Source organism: Peromyscus californicus, unplaced genomic scaffold (assembly GCF_007827085.1).
Source record: "Peromyscus californicus insignis strain IS unplaced genomic scaffold, ASM782708v3 Scaffold_12__1_contigs__length_115047231, whole genome shotgun sequence".
Taxonomy (NCBI): domain Eukaryota; kingdom Metazoa; phylum Chordata; class Mammalia; order Rodentia; family Cricetidae; genus Peromyscus; species Peromyscus californicus.
In genome coordinates, this window is record NW_026294413.1 from 59,163,319 (window position 1) to 59,178,226 (window position 14,908).

A 14,908-nucleotide genomic window follows, 5' to 3' on the forward strand; every position below is an offset into this window, starting at 1 on the left:
TCTATCTATCTATCTATCTATCTATCTATCTATCTATCTATCTATCTATCTCATTTCCCCTTAGTGGGTAAGTAGAAATGCTTGCATTTTTATAAATCTTATATACTAAATGTTTATGAACTGTGGTTCTGGGGTACCTAACATTACATAAGTAGTTTCCCTTAACATTACAAATTCTGTGGTTACACGGTCACAGTATTTACTTATGCAGTATTTCTTGCATGTTTCCTAAGTCCCATCACCACAAAATAGAAAAAGCAAGTCAGTATGTATCAAAAGGCAGTAAGTTAAATGCACAACATATTTTCCTTGATAGATTTTTTTTTTCTTTAGTGACCAGGCCCCCTTCGAGCCTGGAAGGGACACCGTGGGATGATTTCAGGCAAGGCCTTGTAGAAAGAACCTGCTTGGCATAATTTCATGGCAAAAGCAAATCAAAAGTAAACTGTTGATACAAGCAGGCCCAGGGGACTTCTACAACATAAGGTAAATACCTTAATCTGTTTAACGTTGTATATCTGGTAACATTCTATACAGCACACTAATCCTCCTGTCCTTCTATTACAGCCCCACATGAACACAAAGTGGTAACTAAACCCACGGAGGAGCTTAGGTTCAAAGCTTCAAATCCCTGTGGGGGCTAATCCTGTTCCTTCCTTCATATGAGACTATCCGCCCATTTTGGCAGAGGGTGTAAACCACAGTCTCATAGACGGACCTCTCGAGTCACTCATCTGGCCCTAGACACCTAAAGATTAGGGCGAGATTTCTTCTAGGAATATTCTCTCACGATTTCAGAAGACTGACTCAGCTGCACCATTAATTTCACCTAAACAGCGTTAACAGTGTATTTGTGCCTGCATCCTCTATTTTATGGGCTAAAGAATGGATTTATCCATACATACACATTTATATATATATTTCACGTTGAGTACGTAATCCTTTGTGGTGTTGAGAATTGTGCTTTGGATCAATCTGACTTATCAACACAGTCAAATTTCCTAGCTGTCCACCCATCCATCTTCTTACAGTCTGCCTTTCTTCTAGCTCGCTGCCTTTTTATGCACACACTGATTTCCCTTTTCTGCTTTGTGGTTGACTGAGCACGAGAAACACTCTGGAAACCCTGCTTGGCTAAGCCCTTCCTGGGCACCCGGAACACCGGCCGCGAAGGTGGTGAAACAGGAGGAACTTTAACACCCCGCGGTGTTAAACTTTAACACCCCGCCCAGCCAGCATAATTTTTGGCCCGAGCTGCTTCTCGTACTCGGGAAACTTTGTCCCTCAGAGACAGCCAGGCTTGGAGGTCGGCCCGCGGGACGGACACGCCGCCCATGCTCTCCGCTGCCAGAAGGGCTCTCCAGCTCCTCTCCAGCCCCATGCCGGTACCAAGGATGGGCGACTCAGCTTCGAAGGTCATCAGCGCGCAGGAAGCCTTGCCCGGCCGCGCGGAGCCCATCCCCGTGGCAGGTAAGACGGCACGAGCGCTGAGCATGCGTGCCGAGCCTGCGCACTGCGCCCTCCCGGAGGACGCCGCGCCGGGCCTCGGGCGGGTCCCAGGTCGGGGTCTGCGCGTGCGCGCAGCGGCAGCGCCCCCCCCCCCCCCCCCCCCGCTTCTCTCCCTCCCACGTTCGGGAGGGGTGGGCACTCAGCGGGGGCAGTCTCCTGTCTCAGTGCTTCTCTTTGTTTGAGTCTCTTAGGACAAAACAGGGCGCTCTGAAAGAATCTAGCGTGGGGATCTGACCCAGCTGGGCTGCAGGCTTGCAGCTCCATATTTAGAGCTAGGAAGAGTGCACTGTGAGCCCTGCCTTAGACGCCTTTCTCACCTAGGCCCCTAGGAGAGTCAGCCTGTTGCCTGTTCCCAGGAAGTGCTCCAGGGAGACCTCATGATGCGAACTTGTGGTTTGAAGTGGAATTCTAGGCCAGAGCTGGTTGCCAGAACCCTCCCAAGTTTCTAATTATTTCAAGGGCCTGCTGGGGTTTCTCCTTGGTTTGCAGGAACAACTTGTTCTATGGATGAGGCCTCCTGGAGGTGTCTGTGCACATACACTTATGCCCTAGGTGCACTTGGGACCATCAGCTGATGACATGTGGGACTCAGTTTTCTCCTTGTACCACTTAGGACCCTGTATTGAATTCAGATCGTGGGGCTGGTTGGTAAGCGCCTTTACCTGCTAAGCCTTGTTAGCCCTATTGTGTTTCTGGTCTCCACTCTTGGGGTATTCATCCTTGACAGGTTCTCACTGGCCCGGGTATAGAATCCAAATGCATTTACTTCCCATTTGGAAAGGGACCCTAATATTTGAGAGAGAGTGTTTGGAGACACGAAGATTTATTTGGTAAGCTAGCAAAACCAGAAGGTGGCCTGGTAAACTGTCTTAACCCAGCACAGGTTTTTCAGGGTCCTTTTATCTTCAGGCAGAGAGGGGTTTAGGTTAGGAAAAAACAGATCACTGGAGGCTTCGAGGCATCTCTCTGGTGGTTTGGAATGGGGCGTCATAAATCTGGTGGCCGGTGATCCGCTCACCTGGCTTGTAATCACAAGGCCACTGGATGCTCCTGTAGACAGTGAAAATATCTTATCTTGATCTCTTCAGACTTGAAGGGGGAGGGGAGAGGCTAGGAGATTTTGCTAAGCCATTAACCTTGTGCTCCTCAGTTCAGACAGACATTTCTTAAGTACCCGCGCAATGTAGAAATGTGGTTGGATACAACATGGAGGATGTGAGGCTGAGTTTTCTTTGAAGCCATAAACACAGCGACTGTCACAGCCTGTCTATCTCAGGGGTTATCTGCAGCAAAGATGGGAAGAGACTTCTAATATGTTACGCAGCTGCACAGCCTCCAAAATTAGTGATTTTTAAAGTCAAGAAAAAAAGGGGAGCACGGGCAGCCATCTTGTGTCTCCCACCCACACGGCAGGCTGGAGGGTCTCTGGTGGGGAGGGGTCTAAAGTAAGTAACTGAAAGCAAGACAGACTAGAGGATTTGTTTAGGTTTGCCTTTGGTTCCAGCAACAGTGTGCCTTACTCTTGTTATGCCCAGATCTCGGGACCCCCCCAAAAGACCACCACGGAGACCGAATCCCATATGCAAAAGCCAAGAGCCTTTATTTTCAAGCTCGGAGCTTTGTCTCTCCATGCGACTCAGCAGTGAGAGCAGAAAGCCTGGAGCACAGGCAGGGTGGGGTTTTTATCATAGCAGAGGTTGGGGTGAGGGCATTTCCAGGGTTCAGGACCCTGATTGGCTGACATTTGTCTAGGGGTATAGGGAATGTTTGGAATGTCAGGTATTTCCCCTTAGATGCAGGCCCTTTCTGGGTGGGGTCAGCGTATGGCTTTTCCTGGGTCCAGGTGTTGCCTGCCAGGAACTGTTTGTGTCTGGGCCTCTAAGCCTGTCATGGCAGCTGTTTTGCCCATCCCCTTCCCTGCTCCCCCCCCCCCCCCGGCCCCCACATAACTATATCTAGTGAGTTTTGGTGAGCATGTCTTTGAAAGTTATGGACTTCATATTCCTAGTTCAAAAGCTATTCTTCTACCTTGCATCTTCAGCCCGCCCCATGTCTCTATATCATCCATCTAAGTCTGTTGTTAACTGTAGCAGATTGTCTCAAAAGCTCTGTGGCCAATTAGAGGACAAGGTCTCTCTGTTTAGGGTTGCTCTGGCTAGTCCCTGGTGTGTACTATCATCCAGTGCTCGGGGAGCTAACCTTATCATCTTAGCTCCAGTCCTTCCTCCTTCTTTGTGTCCTGGAAGACTGTTGAACCCTTTTAGCAGCTGCAGCCTAGGGGTAGATTTACATTTTGCGAGAAAGCAAGATTCGAACCTTCAAGACTTTTAAATGTTTCATATCTCTGGGTCACTTCGAATGGATGGGAACATGAGCAGACTGGCTTGGGTAACTGGTTGTTGTTTATATGGTACTGTGTCCGACTGATAAGGCAGTCGATTAGAGATGGACAAATGGAGGAGGAAGAATCAGAAGCTCTTGGGTACCTACAGGAAGATGGTATATGGTGAAAGTGACATCTCAGGTCAGTGGGGAAAACGGTTTTGGGACAGCTAGGGAGACTTGGGGGTTTGACTGATGCTATTTCTGGCCATCACACCTTAAAAAGAAAAGTTAAATCCCAGGCAGATGTGATGGTAATAGCCCACACTTATTGATGTATTACATACCAGGCACCATGGGGAACTACATTAATACATTTAATTTTCACAATAAAGTGATGATGCGTTAACCATCATTATCCCCATTATGGATGTGGAAACAGGCTAGGGAGGTCAGATAACTTATCCAAGGTCATACAGTGGGGCTGGTATATGCACTATGTGCTAGAGTTTCTGATACAACCACTCTTTTCCCATGTATGCATGTATGTATGCATGTGTATATGCTAGTTTTGATATAGTTTTGATGTCCATCTCGGGTTGGTCTTGAATTCATTGCGTGACCCACGTTGCCTCTGAACTCTCAGCGATCTTTCTGCTGCAATCTTCTGAGTGCTGGGATTACCGGTATAGAACACCATGCTTGTTCTCTGTAGTTAAGAGCAAAAAGTGAAATAATGAGTGTGAGAAAAGGAGCATTTCTTTATAATTGTGTGAGGAAGGCCTTTGTACTTACAGCTAGAAAATCAAGAAACTGGAAATTAGATCACATTAAAAGTCTGTGTGGGGCCGGAGAGATGGCTTGGTAGTTAAGAGCACTTGCTGCTCTTCCAGAGGACCTGGGCTCAGTTCCATTTGTAACTCCAATTCCAAGGGATCCAACACCCTCTTCTGGCCTCTGGGGGCACTGCACACACACGGTATACAGACTTACACTCAGACAAAACACCCATGCACATTAAATTTTTTTTTTTTTTTTTTTGTTTTTCAAGACAGGGTTTCTCTGTGTAGCTTTGCTCCTTTCCTGGATCTCGCTCTGTAGACCAGGCTGGCCTCGAACAATAATTTTTTTAAAAAGTCTTTTTTAAATTATTTTTATTTATTTATTTATTTATTTATTTATTTATTTATTTAAATTTTTCGAGACAGGGTTTCTCTGTGTAGCTTTGCACCTTTCCTGGAACTTGCTTTGAAGACTAGACTGGCCTCGAACTCAGAGATCCGCCTGCTTCTGCCTCCTGAGTGCTGGGATTAAAGGCATGTGCCACCACCGCCCAGCTAAAAAAAGTCTTTTGTGTGACAAAAATCACAGAAACAAAGTCAGAAGACAGCCTGGGGTACAGCACCATGTACCGAAAGGCAAGGACTAGTTTCCCCAATAGAGCAGAACCTTCTAGAAGTTTGTAAGAAAAATGTCAGGAGTGATTAAAATCAGGTAGAGGTTTTGAACAATTTGCCCCCCAAGGAAGTACAGTCGGTTCTTAAACACATAAAAAGATGCTCAAGTTCACTCAGTGAGGAAAATGCAAATACCAGTTTTCATTTTTCAGATTGGCAAAGATCCAGAAACAGTGATCCATTCTGTCAGAGAGAGAGAGAGAGAGAGAGAGAGAGAGAGAGAGAGAGAGAGGCTCTTGTGTGTTGTTAGAGGGTGTGTCAGCCGGCTCCACTCTTACGGAAGGCAACTTGGCTGCATCTACCAAAAATTTAAATGCACATTTACCTTCGATCTCAGGAATTCAATTTCTGGGAATTTGCACACACACACACACACACACACACACACACACACACACACACGCCAAATGAGGACTGCAGCAGGCTGTTCACTGGAGCTTCATCTGCAGGAGACTGAGATTGGAAGCGTCACAGGTGCCCATCAACAGGGGCTGGTTACAGGAGCAATGGTGCAGCCTCAGGGATACTGCACCCAGGCCCAGAAGATGGGGCATCTCCAGGAATGGAGGAGTTGCCAAGATACTGTAGCTGCAAAGGCCAGGCCAGACCAGTGTGCTGACTTCTGTGTGGACAGGGAGCAAGCTAACAGTCCATATGCCCGAGGAAGCTTGGGAAGGACAGGGAAGAAAGGAAAGGCTGGGTTTGGGTTGAGATGAGGGTGGTTGGGCTATTTAGGGTTTATACTTTGTGTTGTTTTCAACAACTTCCTTTGTCTAATGTGGCTCTGTTGTTGAATTAAACAGCTACTTTGAAGATAGTCTTTGGCTGTTTTCAGCTCAACCAACCACCTTTCTGTCATCCTTTGTCATACTTCAACTTAAAAAAAAAATTGCTCTCTTTTTCTTGTCAAGTATACATATATATTTTCCCCCCAACTTGCTTTTGTAATCAAAATCTACATTTTGGCGTGATTTTAAAAAAAAAAATCTAAATTTAGAGAGTGAAATTGGAATAAGTTAATCCAAGTCATTTTACATTTCATAAATATTCATTTTTATTGAAGCGTCGATTGTGGTGGCATGATTTATACAAAGGAAGGGCCTTTGGGGACGGATTCCTTCCACCGTGGTGTAGAAGGCATTATGTGTTTCTTTTATGTGACGGGTGTACATAGATTTTTAAAAAAGAAAGCGATAGGAAGCTGTTCTCCTTTTAGAAAAAAAATTCCCTAGTGTGTGATTAATTTCTAAATTGTAGGACGCAGAACTGTTATTTTTCTTCTCGCATCCTGCCCAGAGCTCTTAGATTGTTTTATGCTTTCTTCCAGAACCTTCTGTTTCCCTGCCGCCCCCGCTGGGGAAAGGCATTTCCCACCTCCCACCTTCTGATCTTTACCTCCTCCCCAGCCTCTTTTCCCACCAGGCCCCCACGGAGCCCATCTTCTGCCTGACAGGATTCAGTGTTCCGCCTCTGCGGTCGCCCACGTGAACGTATCCTTGTGGATTACTACTCTGGTCTTTTGATTTATTTCTTCATTAAACGCTTGCATAGGTAAAGTGTTGTATTTCCCACTATTCCTTATTTTACTCTTTCTTCAAGATTTGCCTGGCTTGAATTCTGTCTTTCCTGTAAACCAGTCCCTCCTCCCTAGGGCCTAAGTGAAGGCTTTCAACTCCACCGGGCAGACCCTCCTGACTACTTCCGACTCCTCCCCATAGGCTCTCTGGTTGCTTCTTAGATGTTCTGCTGCCCAGTTACCAAAGCTGTGCCTTCTCTGTGCAGTAACAAGCCCTGTGCTCCCTGCTCGGATCAATAGCGCATTACAAAGGAGGATGCCCACACCAAACATTCAGTGGTGGCTTACGGATACTGGGCGGCAAATAGTTAATGTCTAAAAACAAATACAGAAAAGGTGGCCTTTCCGTGTATCCATCATGCGAGCACTGGGCTGCGGGGATGCCAACCCTTTGTCTGGGGCATGTGCTCTAAGTTGTTACCCCAGCACTGGTGATGGATCTGAGCCAGTTTCTTTACACCTCCCCACGGTAAGTTTTACTTTTGGCCCGGATGCAGGGTGAGCCCGCCATCTCTGAGCCCCGAGCAGAGACTTTCTAGGCACCCACAGTGTGGGTATGTGTATGTCAAGGGGTGAGCTCAGTACTATCAAGTGGGCCTGGACCTGCATCTGTACTTGGGGTGGGGCAAGGGGACATGGTTGGAGAAGGGAGAGTGAGGACACCTGTAGCAACTTCTGGGAGCCCAGAAAGGTGAAGAGGCAGTAGGCGAGGCATAGGTTTTGGGGAGTGAATGGATACCAGGCCTCAGCAAGTGCAGGGTGGAGGCCTCTTTGCTGAGGTGTTCTCTGTTCTTGCCTCTCCATGGGTCCCAGAAGCTTCCAATAGGTGATCCGCCCCTTTTCCGTGAAGAGCTCCTGTCTGTCTGGTCCTGCTACCCTAAGCTAATTAAAACTGTGGTTTCTCTGATAATGGCTGAAATACCGAATTGTGCAGGAGGTGACCTTGGGCTGTCAGTGTGTGGTGAGGGTGAGGAGGGGCATGGCAAACCTTTTTGAAGATGCTCCTCTGCCTTTTCCTCTCATAAGTTCCTTCTGGGTCAGAGATTCACAGTAGCCCTGTGTGTGAATGCATAGCACTAGACAGCGAACTGCTCAAGGGCAGGGGTTGTTTTACTCCTTGGTCCTGGGACACTGCAGGGCAGTGATTATTTGTTGAGTAACATGCCGTGTGGCCCAGGAAGAGTGTGAGACATAATAAACACATACGTGAGCTACAACATGGTGACTAGCAAGTAGTCAAGACACGCTACAGTGAAGGCTGAGGACGTGGCCCAGTGGGTAAGGCGCCTGCTACACAAGCATTAGGGCATGAGTTCAGATCCCCAGCACCAGTGTGAAAAGCTGGATGTGGCACTGTACACATGTAATCCCAGTACTGGGAAGTACAGACAGGAGGGCTTGCTGGCCAGCCAGTCTAGCCAATCAGTGAACTCCACGTTTAGTGAAAAACTCTGTTCCCCACAATAAGATGGGGCTGATAGAGGAAGACGCCTAATGTTGTTTTCTGGTCCCCCGCCCCCCCCACGCACACATCTGCAACTGCACCTGTGCATACATGCTGTGTGTTTGCACACTCACACCTGTCAGAATGAGCGCTGTGGAAAACTGGACGGAAGCAGCCTGGACAGACAGGATGTTGAGTTGCTGGGCTCCATGGTACTGGATTGTACATCACATCTGAAAACATTACCGGCTATAAAGAATTTCTGTAGCTAGGTGGAAATGTGCTAGGTAGGAGTGGACCATGCCACTTGCCCTGTGACACATGACAATTTACTGGCCTGCCATATCCCCTTCCCTAGCTCAGGGAATTAGCCCAGGATTGGCTTCATGGGTCAGGCTGTTCCAGGCTGCTGTAGAGGTTGAGCACTGTGGGGTTCCCAGTGAGCACAGGGTTGTCATCATACTGTAGTTCAGTCATATGTCCATCTCCTCGTCATGTTTCCATCTAAGTGGTGGTAGCAGGTTGGGAGTGTGGCTGCATCATGCTTCCCTGTCTTCTGCTCTCTCTTCTCCCCGATGCCTGGCTTCTTCATGGCGCCAACCACTCTCACCCTTGTGTGGCTCCTGAAGTCCACACAACATCGTTTGAATGCTCTGCTTTTCCATTTCCCACCATCCACAGGATGTGCAGGTCTTACTGTGACAGGATGTGTGGGTGCTGCTGTGACTCCACGCTCTTCAGTTCCGGAACCCACTCTCCTTTTCACAGGAGGGGTTGTGTGTCTAGCTTCCCCATCTCACTGGCCCTTCTTCCAGTGTTTCTCTTTGTGGAAAAGGTAGACTTTCTGCCTTTGTTTTTCATTCAGTCTGAGATATATTGGTCCCTGTTTTCTGAACCCCAAGTCTGCTGACAGTGCCCTGATGGCATAGCCAGTTTTGATTCCAGCTACCGATTTAGCCAATGTTCTGTGCTAACACTCTTCCCGATTGGTGAGATGTGTGACAGTGTTGGCTCATGATATTTGGTATGGGGTCAGGTGAAATCTTCTCTGTAAGCTGGGCCTGCCATGAGAGGTGACAAAGTTGTTACCAGTGTGAGGAAGACATGGGCCTTATATATGACCCTGTCGATCATTCCTTTCTTCTCTCCCCCTTCTATATTTATTTAACTTTGGTGGGGGCCGAGTAGAGTCTTGCTCTGTTGCCTAGGCTGATCTCAGACTCATTGTGTAGCTCAGGCTAGTCTTGAACTCACAGTGATTCTCCTGCCTCAGCCTCCCCAGTGTTGGGATTATAGGCATGCCTGGCTCAGTTCCTTATATTTCTGTTGCCTTTGTGTTGGTATCTGGAGCTTCACAGTGGGTCTTATTTCTAATCGTCTTCCTTTCTTGAATGAGTTTATTGAATTTACACGATATAATAGCAAAGGCTGACTGTGGGGAAGCTGGAGAGATGTCCTGATATTACATTTATGTAGATGAAGAATAAAACCGAGGAACAGAGAATGTCTCCTGGAATGCATATAAAAGGAATTTTTAACCATAGTAAAGTGATGTCAGTATTGCATTAGCCTTTGTAAGTTTTTCCTCTTTTTTTTTGGAGCTGAGGATCGAACCCAGGGCCTTGCGCTTACTAGGCAAGCGCTCTACCACTTAGCTAAATCCCCAACCCCTGTAAGTTTTTCATATTCTATTTTTGATTAAAAATATATGTACTGTTAGGTAGTTGATAGATTGCTTGGGTCAAATGCCTTGCTAACAGTTAAGAAAAACATTGTTCAAATGATGACACCAGTTATTCTTTGGCCTACTGAAAAAAATGATGTTTGGAGAGGCCGTACCCAAAGGGAAGCCTCGTGGAAACAATGTGCTTGCCCACTCACAGCCAAAGAAATGAAGACTGAATTAAAGAATCTTGAGTATACTGAGAAGAAACTGGGTTCGATTTTGGGGAATGGTGCTGCCTGCTTGTCCAATGTCTTCCCCAAACAAACAAACAAACAAACAACAAACAAGCCCCTGAGCCACTTGCAACCCAGGGTGCTGTGAATGCAGCCTGACATGTTTGTAGGTGATGTGCCACTGTGTCAGAAGATTGGCATGCCGGGAGCCTGTAGCTTGCCTTGGTTTCTTTCTACTGTCTTCTGCAGGAGGTTTGTGGTTTGGATGAGTCCTGTTTTGGCGTATGCTTTTTGTGTCGAGCCTAAAAACTCTGCCTTGTCTCGACCTTAATGGTCTTCTGTGCATTGTTTCTAAACTCTTTCTAGTTTTAATTCTATATTTAAGGCATGATGCATTCTGACTTGATTTTGTTTCAGGCTAGGGTGGAAGTTGGTACTTATGTTGTTATGTAAACTGGTTGTCAATCTCAGGTGAGGATCTCAGTTCCTTGGGGCACAGCAAAGATCATCACCACGCTCATCACCAGCAATATATAGCTGAACACTGCCCTTTGCAAGTTAGTATCAGGTTCACTAAGTGAAATACAGCAGTTAAGCTCTAGGTAGAATAATGCTCTAATGCCCTAGTTTATGGAGCAGAGACATAGCAAGTTAAGTTTCAGGACCATATGTATGTCTCATAGCCAGAAGATCTCCCCTGGCTGCCCACACAGGGCAATTTGTTTATGAACTTGATTTCATGCTGCAGTGAAAGGGTTGTGTCCCTTCCTGCTGGGTGATAGATAGTAGGGTTGGGCAGGTGTCATGGGATATACTCCAGCAAAACAAAAGAGCACATGCTGAGCTTGCAGCATGGGAAGCTGTGTCACAAAGGGCATAATCCTGGCACAGCTGTGTGAGTAGAAGGATTTCAGGCCCCAGGTTTGTCTTTAGGGAGCCCCGTGGGGCGTCTGGCTGAGTGGGGGACACTGCCTTTCTTAACAGTTGTCTGACCCACGGATGTTCAGGCGCTCTATTGCTATTTGTTGAATGTGTCTGTTGCTTTGTTTTATTATTTGTTTCAAAAATCATGTTGCCTCTGGGCGTGGTGGCGCATGCCTGTAATCCTACCATGCAGGAGGCAGGGGCAGGAGGATTGCAAGTTCAAGGCCAGCCTGGGCTATATGGTGAGTTCTGGTCAGCCTGGGCTCCATAGCTAGATTCTGTTTGAAAAAAATAAACAACCATCACAAACCACATGGCCATAGTTGTGAGGATCTGTTTGTTGGTTTTTATGCTTTCCCACTGATCTGTGGGTCTCTGTCAGTGCCGACTGTCTCCGTTACTGTAATCATGGGGGCCTTAATGCTGGGGAGAATAGCTCCTACCACTTAAGTATATTTTGATTCATATAAGGCCTACACTTTTCTGTATAAAATTTAGAGTCATCTTGCCCATGCCTAAGAAAATCTGTGCTAGGATTTTTATAGGAATTGCATTAAAACTAGAGATCAATTTGGAGAGAATTGATAACTTCGCCGTGTCTTCCGTCTAGGGCCACAGCTTGTCTCACATATATTCAGGTTTGGCTTAGTTTTTAGTTTTTGTTATTTCCAGTGCATAAAACCCAACATATTTGTTAAGTTAAAACTTAAATTTTGCGTGTTCTTTGAAGTGTTTGTAAATGCTAATGAGTCTTTAATTTGGGTCTTCATGTGTTCATGTTAGCATATATATTACACGTGAGTTTTTGAATGCTGAGTTTGGGGACACTGGGCCTTCAGCCTTGCTGGCTTCCCTTATTAACTCTAGGATCTAAAATAAATTTTTTTTTTTAAAAATAAACTTCCTGGCGTTTTCTATACAGATACCACGTCATCTGGAAATACAGTTTGTATCTGTGTGTCCTTTATTATTTTTTTTTCTTGCCTTATTACAATGATGAAACTTCCAATACTGTGTATTTCCCCAGTCTTAGGAGCTAAGAGGTCAGGCCGTCTCTCAGGTGCCATTGAGCACGCAGTGGCCCCAGGCTTTTGCAGTACTGATTTGCAGCTGATCTTTTCTGCCCACCCTCCTGGGAGTGCTTCGCCAATGCATCTTCTTCCACCATCTTTTTATAAAGCAAGCTGTACCGAAACACATACATGCTTCTTTGCTTGTTTTTTTTTTTTTTTTTTTTTTTTTTTTTTTTTTTTTTTTTATCGTCTATGCCTGTTTCTGAAGTCTAAGGACAGAACTGAGTAGCTGTGAGTGAGACCATTTGACTCTAAAAGCCTGAGCTGAGGCTTTTATCATCTGGGCTTCTGCAGCAAAGGACTTTTGAAGACCTTTGCAGTTTTAGAAACGCGTTCTTCCGATTTCAACCCCCGTCTCTGCTGTCAGTTATCGGCTCGCTTGATGTTATCTGGTCCATTCATTCCATGTGGGTATGTTACATCACTAAGACCTGGAACCCCAGTCACTGGTAGGTTGTAGCCTCCAGGGAAAGCAGGGAGATGGATGGAGGTGCAGCTGCCTCCCAAAGCTCCTGCCACTCTGTATTTGTACTGCATGTTGGGTGGTTATGACCTAAAACCCCATATGAACACTATGCCTGTCACCCTAGAGAAGTTACTGGTGCCCAGCTCACTGTCTGTCCTTCTGCATTGCTGTCCTTCAGAGTGTTGGCGTACTGAAAAGACACACGACTCTGGTGACTGGAAAGGGTCCAGTGGCCCCCAGTTCTACAGGCATGGATTTGTTAAATAGTATTTATTGCATCTTGTCTGCCCCCGCCACTCCCCCACACCCCGCCTAAGGGAATGTTAGTTCATTTAGCTTTGATGAATTTCTTGTCTGCCTGAAGACTGGGAAGTCTGCAAATGAGCGAAGATGCTTCAGTCACGGGAATATGAGCCATAGCAGTTGGTGCTTCCTGGATGCTAATTGGCAGAGATAGTAAGTCTGGCATCTCCACACACACACACACGCCACTGCTGCTTGCTGGTCTGTTCTCCACACCTGTCTCCCTTCTCGACGACACCCTCTCCTCATCTCTGACTCTCCCTCTACTCCGGTCTCTTCCTCCAGTGAGCCCCGTTGGATTCTCTTCCTATTTTCTTCACCTGCCCATTTCCCCTGCAGCCCTATTGTTTGAGATGTCCTCTGTTATCTTACCTCAGCTTAGCTTTACAGCGGTGGCTTAGCTTGCACATACACGTGCGTCTTTAGTTTCCTGAGTCTGGTGAGGCCTCACTTGTCTGGCGCTCTCATATGCCTCTTCTTCGTCACATTACACAGTACCTCCGAGTTCCACGAAAGCAAAAATGACCACGCTCAGACTCCATGATGCTGTGTTTGGAAGTTGTTTGTTTAATAAAGTCCTTTTTTAGTGTGCACAGGTCAATAGATATTAGTACCAGTGAGTCACCACAAATAGGGTGCTCTGTTCCCAGCTCTGTTCCCAGGGAGCGCAAGCCATCCGTTTTTAGACATGTGATTCTAACTGCTTGCTGACTGGCCTCCCAAACTGTTATTTATAAGAGCTCTGAGCTCTTACCCTCTGTGTTACTGTTTATGTTTAGTGTTTAGGGAAGGGATGTCTTTCTACAAATATGGAGACATACTGGTGGGTGCAGGAAATTGCCCCCAGGAAGACTGCAGAAAGTATCCTAAAAAAGATCAGCAGTTATGTGCGGTCTCCCCAAGGTTGTGTTAACATAAAGTAGACATTGTTTTATGGTTGAGAATCAAGAGATGATTCTGTGATTTAACAAGTTCTGCACAGAACCTTTGCAAGCTTATCAGCCCCCGAGTACCTGCCACAGAGACCACACGGCAATATGAGCCCCTGGATTTATTGCGTGTGCTGGCTGCCTGAGTGCTGTTCATAGGCTTCTCCCCAGGGCACCACTTTCCCCTCTTGACTCATTTCTGCTGCAGATGCAGCATGTGATGCTGGGAAGCAGTGCCTGCTCGTTACTGCTCTGCAGGACTTGTTATGACCACACGTAGCGGTTGGTCCATACAGACGGTGATACCCAGGAGTGGATTCCTTTTGTATCATGTGTGCACGGGTGTGTGTGTACAGGTGTGTATGCATGTATGTGCACATGTATTTGGATGGCAGAAGATGACCTCCAGTGCCATTTCTCAGGTGCATCAACCTTTTTCTTTTGGTTTGAGACAGGGTCTCTTACTGTACTGGGGATTGCCAAGCAGGCTAGAATAGCTGGCCAGCAAGCCCAGGGATCCAGCCATCTGTAGCCTCCATCTCTCTAGCACTGGGATTATGGTTATAAGCATGTCAACATGCTTGGCCTTTTTTTTTTTAAAATATGGGTTTGGGGGATTGAACCCAGGTCCTCATGTTTGTGAGGCAAGCGCTTTACCGACCAGGCTCTCTCCCCAGTCCCAGAAGTGGGTGCTCTAGTGAGGGGCTGTTGGGTTAGTGGGCAAACAGGCGCTTGGCCTTCGGACGGTGTCAGAACCGTTCCTCACCGCCCCATTAGCTTGGTGACCTTGAATGAATCTGCCTCAGTTTATCCTTTCCTGGACGGGAGACAGTGGCAACAGCTTCCTGTGGGTGTTTCTGGAGATGAGGCGAGAAAGAGCTCTGCACAGGGCCTGGCTCCCCTCAGGTGTGCAGATTCACCTAAGAACTACCTAGGACAGGTCACTCCCATGCTGCTGCCTGGTTCTGGGAAGGCAGCTTCTGTCTGCTTCTCACCTCCGCAGCCC

At 46.8% G+C, this 14,908-nt stretch overlaps 1 protein-coding gene across 2 annotated transcripts in view; it reads left to right on the forward strand.

The window, feature by feature from the left end:
* The first annotated feature begins 1,014 nt into the window (after nucleotides 1-1,014).
* Nucleotides 1,015-14,908, forward strand: part of Msra (methionine sulfoxide reductase A) — a 334,518-nt gene continuing 320,624 nt past the window's right edge. The window contains exon 1 of one of the 2 annotated variants that reach the window (XM_052732962.1): nucleotides 1,015-1,470. In XM_052732962.1, coding sequence (XP_052588922.1) covers nucleotides 1,335-1,470 — 136 coding nt within the window. In that variant the 5' untranslated portion in view covers nucleotides 1,015-1,334. The remainder of the gene's footprint in view (nucleotides 1,471-14,908) is intronic. The other variant, XM_052732958.1, reaches the window with a different exon arrangement.